The sequence below is a fragment of the Grus americana genome, chromosome 5 (assembly GCF_028858705.1).
Source record: "Grus americana isolate bGruAme1 chromosome 5, bGruAme1.mat, whole genome shotgun sequence".
Taxonomy (NCBI): domain Eukaryota; kingdom Metazoa; phylum Chordata; class Aves; order Gruiformes; family Gruidae; genus Grus; species Grus americana.
In genome coordinates, this window is record NC_072856.1 from 20,634,202 (window position 1) to 20,646,481 (window position 12,280).

The 12,280-nt window shown below is 51.1% G+C and overlaps 1 protein-coding gene across 5 annotated transcripts in view; it reads left to right on the plus strand.

Annotated features, from left to right (window-relative positions):
- The window catches only part of HRAS (HRas proto-oncogene, GTPase), a 42,975-nt gene that overhangs the window by 26,937 nt on the left and 3,758 nt on the right, over positions 1-12,280 (plus strand). For 4 of the 5 annotated variants that reach the window (XM_054828523.1, XM_054828525.1, XM_054828521.1 and 1 more), the window contains 2 exons: positions 5,274-5,427; positions 10,132-10,310. In XM_054828523.1, coding sequence (XP_054684498.1) covers positions 5,317-5,427; positions 10,132-10,310 — 290 coding nt within the window. In that variant the 5' untranslated portion in view covers positions 5,274-5,316. Of the gene's footprint in view, positions 1-5,252; positions 5,428-10,131; positions 10,311-12,280 lie in introns of those variants that run through there. The other variant, XM_054828524.1, reaches the window with a different exon arrangement.

The window sequence follows — 12,280 nt, forward strand, 5'->3', positions numbered from 1 at the left end:
AGGAAAAGGTAGAAGGTTGATGTTCAGTAAAACTTCTGTCGTGGCTGGCCTCAGTAAGGCAGTGCTGCACAAAAACCTGTCTCTTGGCTTGGTATCTGTCCTGGGGGAGAAACAAGGTGACAGGAGGAAAGGGAGGACACAGAGGAAGCTGCTTCAGTGAGCCTGTTGGAAGGGTGTCAGAGCCTCCCTCATGGTGAATGCATTGCAAACCCCACTGCAAATCCCTTTCACTTGATGCCTGAGCTTTTCTTGAAACTGTGGTGGTGTAATGGACATACTGATGGGGCCAAGCCCTTTGAGTTCCTCACCTCTGCTTCTGCTGAGTGAGTTTCTGGAGGTTTCACAGTCAGGTCCCCAAAACTCCCCCTGCAGATGAAGCTCTGTGCTGGAGAAGAGGGACTGTGAAGAACATCAGGTTGTTCTTTGCAGGACAGAGCTGGGTCTCTCCCCGTAACCGTTTTAGGTCTTAGCCCCACGAAAGCTTGCACCAAGCATCTCAGTCTGTGGCCAAAGCCTCTGTGCTGCCCAGCATGTGCAGGCAGGGGAGAAGGTAATGAGATGTGCCTTCTGCCCTCACCTCCACCTTCATCCTCTCCCTGCAAGACAAAGGTAGGGTGCGGGTGCCCATCGGGGCTGGGTGCTTGCTCTCCTGGCTTCCTGCACAAGCCTGGCAGATGTTTCTTGTTTGCAGGAGCTGTGTAGCTCTGGCTACCGGGTTGGGAGCAGCTGCTGCTGCCAGGCGGAAGCACTCGGCGAGGCTTTCCTAGACAGCTTTGAACAGGAGCCAGGAGCCCTCTCACTACGGGAGAAAATCCACGAGGTCAGGAAATACAGCAGCAGCAGCTCTGGCTCCATGCTGGGGCTGTTGGCTTGGCACACAGATCCCAGCCCTCCTCTTCCTGCATGGTGCTCCTGAATGGCTCTCCTTACTGTCTCACTCAGCTGTTTGTCAATAGCCCTGTGCAGTTTTCGGGGGTGCAACAGTTCAGTACTGCAGAGGTGGTAAATTTGGATAGGCAGGGAAAACACCAGACGGCAACCTGAGTCAGGCTTTCAGATCTTGAAGAGCTTGCAGAGGATGGAAGAAGCACTGTTCCTGCTAAGCGTGGGAACGGGAGGCCGTGCTTTCGTGTTTCCCTCTGTTATTTTGTGGTCAGGTCTGTCTGGGCTCTGCGTTAGCTGCTGAGAAATAGAAATTCTTGTTTATCCTCCTGGAAATCCTCAGATCAGGAGCAGCTTTCACAACAACCAACAGGTTGTAAATCTCCGTCCACTGTGTCCCCAGACTGAGCATGAAAACTTGGTTGTGTCTGTTACCATCTGTCCAGCAGGAGCCCCGCTCTCTCTTCCCTGCCTCTTTTTTAGGAGAGCCAGAAACATTGTCTTTGGGATGGCTGTTCCTTGAACCAGTCCATGCTGTCATGGTGATGTTCATGTGGTGCTGCGGAACAGCCACCCCTCCATCAAAACCAGTGTGTGTGTCAATGACCAGCTTTGCTCTTCCCATGTTCAGGAGCAAAGAGCGTGATGGGGAGCTATGAGATGGTGTTGGTGAGGTCAACTTAGGGATAAGACCAGCTGCCCAACTCTGTAACAAAGCTTGGCCATATGGGAATCCCTGCTTTCCCTGCAGACTTTGGCCAGGCTCCCTCTCTTGTGGCATTTGCAGGTGCTCTGATGAGCAGTTGGGTCTGCACGCTCCCTGTGAAGAGTTTGCATCATGGATCCTTTGGGAAAGGAAGTAAGCTCATCTGAACATTGATTTTAGCACACATTAATTCAGGCAGCGCTCACGCCCAGAGCTGTCCATCATTCCCCACACTGTCGCTCTACATTAGGAAATGTTTTGCAGCAATGGTATGAAATAGTCAGGTGGGCTGAACTCACCGTCCTCTGCAAGCAGCAGAATCTCTCCTGCTGTTGCCAGGGCGAGGATGGTGTGCAGGTGTTAAAGAGTTAGCTGAGGTGCCAGCACCTTCTAGGTACGGTGTGAGCGAGCAAACACCAATGTTGCAGAGTTCTTGTATGTAAATTGTCCGTGTGCTGGCCATGAGTGGTAGGGAGCAACAGCTTTTTTGCCCCCCTCATTTCCCCTGACTCTTGGGTAGGGGAGAGGGAGCAAGGAGACGTGGGTCTGTGTTTCTCTGGAGGAGCCAGAGCTCAAAGCTCTGGGCTGGGGTGGTGATGTGCAGGGCCTGCTGATGTGCAGTTGCCCCTCTGCGGTGAAGCAGAGCTCAGTGGCTCAGCTGGGTGCTGGAGCAGGGTAAGACCCTTAAGGTGCCATGGCTGACCGCCTCAGCCCCCACCTTCTGCAGCAGTGTGGACCAGGAGGCTGGTGTGTCTCTGTGGGCTGGGTATCTTCTGAAGGGATAGGCCAAGCAGTGCCTTCCACTGGGATGGTCTTGAGGGAGGACCTCCTCCTCGAGGACTCATGTCTTCTCCCCATATTGAATCTAGGCTTTTCTCACTGTCTTAGCAAGTCCCATAGACCTGGGTGGTTGTACAGTTCCCCTTGAGCATCATCGCAGCAGCTGCTCCACCATCAGCACCAGATGCAGAGCAAGATTCATCATAGCCACTGCAGGCCTTTATTTGCAGCTGCTGTGTGTTTTGCTAGGGGTTGCAGATCTCCCTGCTCTATATGAAAGATGGGAGCTGGTTGCAGAGTTTCTTCAGACCCTCAAGACCCCTCTGTGTTCAGCTGTGAAGCTGTTCTGCTGCAGGAACAATCCCCTCCTGGCCAGCAGTGCTGGTGGAGATGGTCAGTCAGCATTTGCTCCTCTGTCACTGTCTCTCATGGTAATTGTCTCTTCCCATCCCAGAGAGATGAGAAGCCTGGGGTGGGGATCTCTCTTGTCCTGGAGAAGGTAGTGTATGTGAGAAGTTCATACACGTGAGGGTGTGCATTAATAGAGCAGAGCAACCTGTGTGTCGTTAGTTAGATTGTGTCCTGTAGCTTTGCATCTCTTCCTTGGCCGCCAGAACAGAGGCACATTGGACTTTTCTGGGAAGCAGTGGCACTTTTGTGTATGAACCTAGGTTATCACATTATTCGCACCTCATTTCCCCCACCATCACCACTTTTCCACTGTGTTTAATGACCTTCAGCTTCTCCAGCAATGAAGAATGGCACAGCAACCAGGGGTCCTGCTTGGCATCGTGTTTGTGCTCTGGTTGCTCTTTTGCACCCCCTCCATTGCCTTTCTTCAGGATCGTGGATGCCGAGAAGGGCATGAGCTTTGTTTGCCTTCCTGCTACGGAGACAGCAGCTCAGAAAAGGGCTTTGACAAGAGGCGGTTGTGTCTGTCTGCTCCCAGCTCAAGTGGGTGATTGAACTGTCTGAGTAGTTTAAGGTTGCAGTCAGGTGGGGATTGAAGGCAGAAAGTTCTGGCCTCCTTTCCATTAGATCTTTGCTGCGTTAGCAAATGCATCCAATGCAGACTGGGTCTAGAGTGGCTTTTGCCGGCACAGTTTGTACCAGCTTCCCGGATTTCAGGAGCTCATCTTCCCACTAACTGCTGTGTTTCAGGTGGCTTCCCCAGAGCTTACAGATGACAGCTGCGGATGAGTATCTGACCCTGGGGTGACTTTCAGTGGGCAGGGGTTGCGGTCCAATGAGGGTGGATTTCTATTTAAACCTTCGGGGTTTTGTAATCTTTGTGAGTTAAAGTTCCTCTTTCTTGGTGGAGTTGGGAGCAGAAATTTAAGGGAGGAGGTCGGGAGGGGATGAATTCTCCTGCTGAAGGGCCATGGCAAGTACATGGTGCTGCAGAAGTGTGGTTTGCAGGTTCACCCTGACCCTAATCATCATTCTCAATTAGCACCTTTTGTGATATCATCTCTTTCTCCCCTGTGGAGCATGCCAGCTTCATCTCATGGGAGCAGGGGTGCCTCTTCTGCAATCCTCCTCCATCTTGTGATGGCCAGCACAGCAGGAGGCATCATTTGCTGGAGGATGGGCAGAGGGTGCGGATGTGCCGCCATCTCAAACCTGCCCTGTGGTTTGAGGTTTAACGCAGCTTTGAGGGTGAAGACATGGAGCTAACAGCATACTGGGGGCGGGGGAGGCTGGGACTTCTTCCCCGCTCCCATGGGCATTGACATCCAAAGCACATTGGCCAAGGCTTTCAAATCTATCTAATGATTTTGGATTGCCAGCTTGACACAAGGCAAATCGGAGACAGTGCTGAGCACTTGTGCAAAACCAGACCTCTTAAATTGGGTTTACTTTTAATTTACACAGCCCGTACCTCTGTTTTCTTATCCACACTCCCTTACCTCTTGAGGTTTGCTCGGGGAGTGTGTGAAGTTTGCATTCAGACCTGGCTGAAGGATTTCAGCATATCGCAGGATAAACAGAGTTTTGTATTCAGTTTGGTGGATTATTTTGCCTTCATAAGTAATCTTCATTACTAGCAGAGAGTATTAGGTTAAATGCAGAGCTATTTAAGCTCTGGATGCTGCAGTTCTGTGCTGTACTTTTAGACGAAGTTTCATGGTTTTAGGTGAGGCTATCTCACATTTGAGACCGCAGAGCATCAGACCATAAAAGCCAAAGAAAGGCGGTGGATCGTGGAGGTATAATACGGGGTGACAAATTGAGATAAGTTTAATTTTCTTTGGCCAGATTCCCAGGGTAGTCAGTGTGCTGGGTGGGAGGAAGGTAAGAAAGCCCTTCACCCTTGGGGCACATGGGCCATCCCACCATCTCCCCGTTTCCAGGCCAGGCTCGCCAGGGAGGTATATCTGGCAGCTTGAGATGAGAGACCAAGGGTGGTCCTGGAGCAGAATACCATGTGGTGGCAATTTCATGAACAATGTCATAAAGCTACATTAAAAGCACATTACATCGCTGATGGTGGCTTGCTGGTTTTTACCCCAGGGAGTGAGGAGTGGCTCTTTGCCATCCAGAATAGCAGTGAAGTGGGTTTACCTTGTCCCATCCTCAATCCCTACTGAAGTCAAGCAACTTAAAAGACCGTTCAAACCTTAAGGCGTACGTCCCTTCACCTCTGCCTTGCAGAATCAGGCGTCTCCGTGTTATAATGTGCCAGATCCCAGACCTCGGTGTCTCTACCTCGCAGCATTTGGGTACTCCTGGGATGTGCAGAAGACACTGGGAACAGTCAATACCCAAGGAATGAGGCTGTGCTTTGCAGATTTCTGCCTTTCCTGGCGGAAAAGGGGGGCTGACCGCTCAGCCCCACTGCAGAGCAGGCAGCGACAGGGAGGGACACCCTCTCTTAACGCAGCGGCGGTGTTTCTCCTTGCAGGTGGTGGTGCTCCTGGAAGTCCTGAGCTGGAGTCGGCTGGAAGATGACTGAATATAAGCTGGTGGTGGTGGGAGCTGGTGGTGTTGGGAAGAGTGCTTTGACAATACAGCTCATTCAGAACCATTTTGTTGATGAGTATGACCCCACGATAGAGGTAAGCAGTTCTGGGCATGGGGTCTGTCTGCGCGTTTTCCTCTTGCCTCCTTTCTTCCTCTTCTCCACCTTGCCTCTAACCCAGAGCATGCTCAGCTTGGTCTCAAGTCTGAACTTGAGCAGGGATGTTCCTCTGCTTGGCAGAGCTATTGAGTCACTACGTGTGTGTTCAGAGGTCGCAGTGACCAACTTGTGCCTCCTGCGGAAGGACAGGGGTGTCTGCTGAAGGGAGATGGTGAGGGAGGCAGCAAAAGTGGGAAGAGGGGGAGGCAGCAGCAGCAGGCAGAGGTGGGCAGTGGCTGAGAGGCAGCACAAAAGTCCTCCTTTCTGATGAGACGACAGCATAGGGAGGGGTTAAAGGTTTGGGATTGAAGAGCCATTTTGTGTCTGTGCTTCCATGTCTCCTCCTGTGAAATCAGAGTAAATATATTGACTTCTCATGTAGGATGTTTTGAGATTTAATGATGAAATGGATTTTATCACATCTTGGTTTTATTATGTATGTCCTGCAGTTTGAGCAAGACGTGCTGAGCAGCTGAACCGTTGTGGTTCCCAAGGTGCTGCCTCTGCTCCATCGTGAGGAGTTAAAGGTTGATATATGGGTCTCATAGTCGGCATGGATGGTACCTCTGGCCTCTCTAGCTCAGCACCCTACCTGGAGTGCAGGGAGGGACCCTGTGCTCCTCCAGGCTGTGTGGAGATGGGTCTGGTCTTCAATATCCATTAAGCTTTTTTTTTTTTTTTTTTTTTACTTTTTAAAAACATACTCCTTTCACCGTTGCTAGGGAGATGCTAATTACCCTCTGCATGACTTACACCTTTGTTTGGAGGAGATGTGGGCAGCAGCCACTGCTCTGCATGAGGAGTAAGTCCACCCTGGGAAGGCAAATTACAGCTCTGTCATGCCTCTTGGACAATAACCTCCCTGTCTGCAGTCCTAAAGGATTCTCTACCAGATGTGTATAAATGCAGCTGTGGTTGCTGCAGTTATTATTATCATAATGGCTAAAAGGCCCCAACTGGGATCAGAAATCTATTCTGGTAGGTGTTGTATGTGTAGTCCCCACCCTGAAGAGCTTACAACTTAAACAAACAAGACAAGGCTTGGTAGAAAGGCAGAAATAGTCTTACAATCCTACAGATGGAAAGGAGAGAAAGCACTTAAAAGCACGTGCTATTACGTCATTTGGCCAAGGTCACCTAGAAAGTCTGCAGCAGAGACTGGAATTTAATTTAAGGGCTGCCGAGTCTCGGTGCTGCACCTTGCTTATGGACGCAGTTGCCTTCTTCCCCAGCTCCTTTCCCCTCACGTGCTTGCCACCAGTAGCATTGTGTGCTTTTCTTAGAAACCTGTTCCAGATTGGTTTTGGCAAAAGAGCTTCTGAGGGCGAACAGCCTCCCTGGGGAGACATCTGCGTGGATGGGTCCTCTCTTGGACCTTAGGGTGGGCAGAGGCAGCTTTGGCCCAGTGATGTGTTGGGTTTTGGCATCCTATTTTTTTCATCTCCGGCCACCTGCCCCCTGTACATACCCTGCAGGGAATTTTGTCCATGTAAACAGGCAGCAGGGAATGTAAACCTTGCATGGCATTTCCCAGCACACCCTCCTCGCTCTGCCTGCTCCTGCTGTGCCCAGGAGATGCCTGCTGTCCTCCCCTGTTTGCCCCAGCCCCACTCTGCTCTTCCCCTGCTTTTCTCTTCCTAAAGCAGCCATGAGCTGTTCTTCACCCCTCTCACCCCTGGTGCTTTTCCACCTGCAGGTCCCACCAGCCCTGATGCCTTTGCAGCTCCTTTGGTCATGCCCCACATCCCCCCCACCCCGGCCATCTTCTTAGTCATTCCAGGGTGACTCCTTTTAATTATGCTTCATTTTATTGGGATTTAGGACGCACAGAGAGTTACCTGCCAGCCATCCGAATGTGACCAACAAACCACCCTCCTGTGACTAAGCTGCTTTGGATCATGCCCAGGAGCTGACTCTGACTGTTCAGCCGGCTAGCAAACAGCACAGCAATGCTGAAATGAGCAGGATAAAAGGCCAAAAAAAAGAGTATACGTGCACAGAGCAAAGGCTTTACTTGTCGCTTAAGTGAATCAAGCGCAGGCCAAGGGGGGTGCGAGTGGGTCAGGGGCACTGAGAAGATGCTTCCCAGGGCACGAGGGGTCAAGAAGTGAGTTTGTCCCCTGTCTGGGGCAGAGACCCTGACAGAGTGCCTGCTCCCCTCCTGCCTCCCGATTCACTAATGCAAATGTCTGGCTTTGTAACTCAGTGCCGACTGACCTGCTACAGCACGTGCTTGCATGCCTGCTCTTGGGCTGCTGAGAAGCCTTAAGACCTTTAGTTTGGGAACATCAGGGCCAAGGCACCAAGGAAATGTATGCCACTGGCAGCATCCCATGGTGAATGAGTGGGGATGGAGTAAAGAGTCAGACTGTGTTGAGAAATTCTTAGGTTCGTCTTCCAGCTTTTAGCAGTCAGCTAGTAACAGGCTTCCTAAGCCTCTGGTCATATCCTGACCATAGTGTTTAACAAATGGCCTGGTCTCCCAGCACACCTGGGGTGCTCACACCATCCGTCTGGGATCCTGAGTCTGAACCCCACGCAGATGTTTCTGCCACCTGCAACTTCACAGCTGGGGCCAGCCACTTTCCCTTGTGCAAGAAGGTGGGGTAGAACATGGGGGGCTGCAGAGGAGCATTGAGGCTGCAGGGTGCCGGTGGCTGGACATGTGGGCTGGTGGCAGCTACCCCTGCAGCGGCAGCCAGGTCACCTGGCAGTGTGGCAGGGATGGCTGAGCTGCCATCCCGAGCATCCCCGGCAGGGGGGTCAGATGAAGCTGGACACAAAGCAAGGGTGGGGAGAGCTTGTCCCCTTCCTTTGGAGACTGGGGTGCAAAGCATCCTCTGCCAGACTTTTAATGCCTTTGCTTTGTTAGCAAGCTGGCTGGCCTTACAGGCAGCCTGTTGATAACCTGAGCTGAGGTGTGGGATTGCTTCTCCATAGGTGTGCAGTCTGCTGGTGAGACCTCCTGTAATTGGGGACTTGGCAATTAATTGTGAACATGTGTGCTGAGAGGCTGGTCCTCTGGATGCAAACCAGGGCACAGGGGTGGGAGGATGCTCTGCTGGGTAGAGCAGGCACTGGGGTCCCCTTTGTCAGTCCCTGCCAGGCATTGGGACCCTGGAGGTGGAACTAGTGCTCTTCTCCCTTGCAACAAGGAGGCTGCAGATACAGTATTGATTAGAAATGGGAGCATATCCCTGCAGGGCAGCCTGCCAGTTGCCTTCAGAGCGGTTGGCTGGAAGCCAGCCCATCACTCCACGCTTATTCCCAGTGGGTCATCAGTCCCCTTTTTGGGAAGGCACAGCTGAGAAGGTCACGGCAGAGCAGATCTGATGTCCTCTGATTTCATGGTCCTCTCTGTAAAGTGAGGGAAAGACTTTAATTAGCCCCAGTAGATGACATCGCTGTGGTAATGAACCAAAGGGTGGAGGCCATGTTAGCCCCATTCCCTTTGTGTGCTGCTGCTGGTCCTGTCAGTGACCTTTGCTGTGTTGGCTGTTTGTCTGCAGACCTGCAAAGCTCATCTGATAACATTGTTGTGGTCATTGGAAGAGCAGCAGACGTTTGAATTAATTTTAAACTGCAGCTGTAGCCTCTGTGAGTGGCTGCAAAGCACTGTCGAGGTCATATTGCTGACTCGCACCTTTTTCATACCTTTGGTTTTGGCTTCCTTCTTTTGTTGAGAGTCAAGGATGCTGCACCATACCTGGGAGATGGCTATCGGAGAGGGATGAGGCTGTTCCTCCACACAGGGGCTGCCCCAGCAGCATCCCTGCTGATGAGACAGGGCACAAAGGAGAGGCATGGTGGGGAGGAGCAGTGCTTTGAGGAGCCTGCCTTGAAGATGAAACTTTTTGAGGGATGCCTTGGGTGATTTCCAGGCCTTCTGACATCTGTGATAAATTGTGATTGCCTCTGCTGCAAGGAAACCCCCAACTTCAAAGGACCTGCCTGGATAGTCCCTGCCTCTCCTGGAGCCCTCTAGGCGCAGACTGGTTGTGGGAAACACCCTTCTCACAGCATGATTTTTTTTTTTTTCCTCATGTTTGAAGAAGCATTTTACCATCAAGCCCAGTTTGCAGCCTTACTGGTGGCATATCGCCTCTGGTGCATGATCTGAGATGTGTTGGAGGTGCTGGATTTCCAGGTGATGTTACACACCTTCCAGCCCTACAGATTGCAGACTGTGGCTGGAAGCCCTGGCCAGCCAGAGCTGCCTTTCCTGGGTGTCCCCTTCCAGCACCTGGGCAGGGCGGCAGCAGAAGGGCTTAGCTGGGACTAAATAAAGCTTAGGAAAATAGCTGTCGAGGGCTATGTGGTGTGGTAGGGACAAAGCTGCCCCTGGTCTGCCAGAGGCAGGGCTGGGAATGGGGAGAGCAAGCCAGGGGCTGTCTTCTCTGTGGCTCTGCCAGAGAAGGGGAAACTTGTTCAGCTGCTCCCTTTTTTTTTTTCCCTCCTTCTTTTTCTTCTTTTTCCTTTCCTTCCATTTTGAAACAAATTGAGTTGGCTATTTAATGGGAGCTAAATCCAGGCAGAGTGTGACCTGGTATCTTCCCAGGGATGCACTTGCTGCATCCCTTCGCTTGGCTGGACCCTCCCTTAACGCACCCTCCTCCCTTTCTCTTGCTGTCCTGACCTGCAGGATTCCTACAGAAAGCAAGTTGTCATCGACGGAGAGACCTGCTTGTTAGACATCTTGGACACTGCAGGGCAAGAGGAGTACAGTGCCATGAGAGACCAGTACATGAGAACAGGGGAAGGATTCCTCTGCGTCTTCGCCATCAACAACACAAAGTCCTTTGAAGATATTCACCAGTACAGGTCAGTATCCTGGGAAGGGTCCCTTCCCTCTTGCCCTGAGCAAAGGGGAGGCCTTGCCGCTGCACCCTCCTGCCCTCCCTTTTAGATGAGGCCTCGTGGTGGAAGCACCGGCTGCCAGCAAAGACAATTAGCTCAAGTGGCCATTCCCCAGGGAAGAGACAGAGCAGACGGCTAATGTCAGTGACTCTAATAAAACCCGTCCGAAGGGATTGCTTGTGGCCTTTGGGGACTCAGTAATGTAATGTTTAAGTGTTTATGGTGACTAAAGAGAGAGCTGATCCTCTATGACCCCCTCCCTTCCCTCCCTAATTAATGGAATTGCTTTGTTAGTGCAATCGATCTCAGCGACTTCTCCTGGGCCTGGGCGCTGGAGAGGAGGCTGGGCAGGGCGGGGGGGGGCTGCTTCCCCTGCTGGCAGCTGTTGTGGCGAGGCTGCAGTCTGCTGGCTGCATGCACTGCTGGCTGCATGCACGTGGCGAGAGGCACTCCTGGCTTGTTGGAGCTCGGTTTCAGCCAGGGCAAAGGCAGAGCAGGAGGAGAGTTGGAGCCCCAGCAAGGTGACTTGCCCAAGAGGATGTACTAGGGGTGCAGTGGCAGAGCAGGGACCCCATCCCGGCATGGTCCTGCTTTGGCTGCACCCAGGTTACCCATCCCACTTCCACCCCCCTTGCTGCCATCACCCCTGCAGAGCTGGAGAGCAAAGGAGGTGATATAAATGCAGTGGGAGTCTTCCCTGGTTCCCCCGATGCTAGCTTAGGAAGCAATCTCTGCTTTGAGGCTTGGCTTTGATGGGAGGCACTTGCAGAGGATGCAAGAGATGGCTCTGCCTGTCCCCGCTCTGTCCACTGCCCACCAAGGGACTGTGTACCCCAGCCCCTCATCATAAACCCGGGTCTCAGATAATCCTTGTAGCTCTGAGCACGGGCACAGCCCTTCCTTGCTCTGTAGTCAGAGGCGCTGCTCCGAGCTGTCAGGATGTCTCAGTCTTCAGCTAGCAGGTGTGTTCAGTGTAATAACTGTACGGTTGGGCTAATTTGGCTTGTTTTAGCTGAACCGGAGGACAAAGGATGGGATTTTCCTAAAGCACCTGAGGGATTCAGTAGCATTCATTCTTGTGCCGGGGCTGGTGTCTGTGAATCACTCACACGATGGCTTGATTTCAAACCCCGGTTTTAATCATGATGTAAATCACCAGCTTTCATCTTGTTTCGCCTGTGCTCTTTGTGTTTGCACTTTTAAAAGAATATTCCCCAGAGAAACGCTGGCTCAGCCTGGTTAGTAACCATTAGGAGGTATCTCTTTTCAGTGAAGTGTAGCCTGTGCACTAAATTTAGTACTTGCATTTGCTGATCAGGATGTTACATGGAACATTTAAGTGGCTGTATGGCATATCATACGTATAGTCAGACTTCATTTCTATGTTCTACTACATTAAAAAAAGATGATTGGGTTTTTTTGTGTGTGATACATGTCCAGCTGCTTTTGGATGGAAATTTGAATTCAATTAAAATGCAGAAATCAACATTTTAAATGATGCTTTTATTAGTTAAATAAAACCATGTTAAATGTTCAGGATGCATGAGCAAGAAAAAAAAAAGCTGTTTTGCATCTGAAGTTAAATGATTTATTAAGCAAAGGAAGTTATGTATCAGGAGGGAATTGAATGGATTGTTTGCAATCATAATGGCCTTTAAGATTTTTAGAAGTGGTAGATGTCATCCTCGCCCACCTAGTTTTAAATCTGAGGTTGGAATGAAGAAGCGAGCATTACAGCTTTTTTGCTTCCCAGTTGGTTTCTCAACTTTGAGTGACCTGAACTACACTGAAAGGAAGCAAATACTGCCTGTGCATCTGCAGAAAAGTTTATGGCTGCCAAAAGCTGCTTTATCAGCTCAGCAAATTCTGGTTGCAGGTGATTTTCTTTTTTTTTTTAATCCCCGTTCAGGGGGATTACTTGATCTAAAATGTTG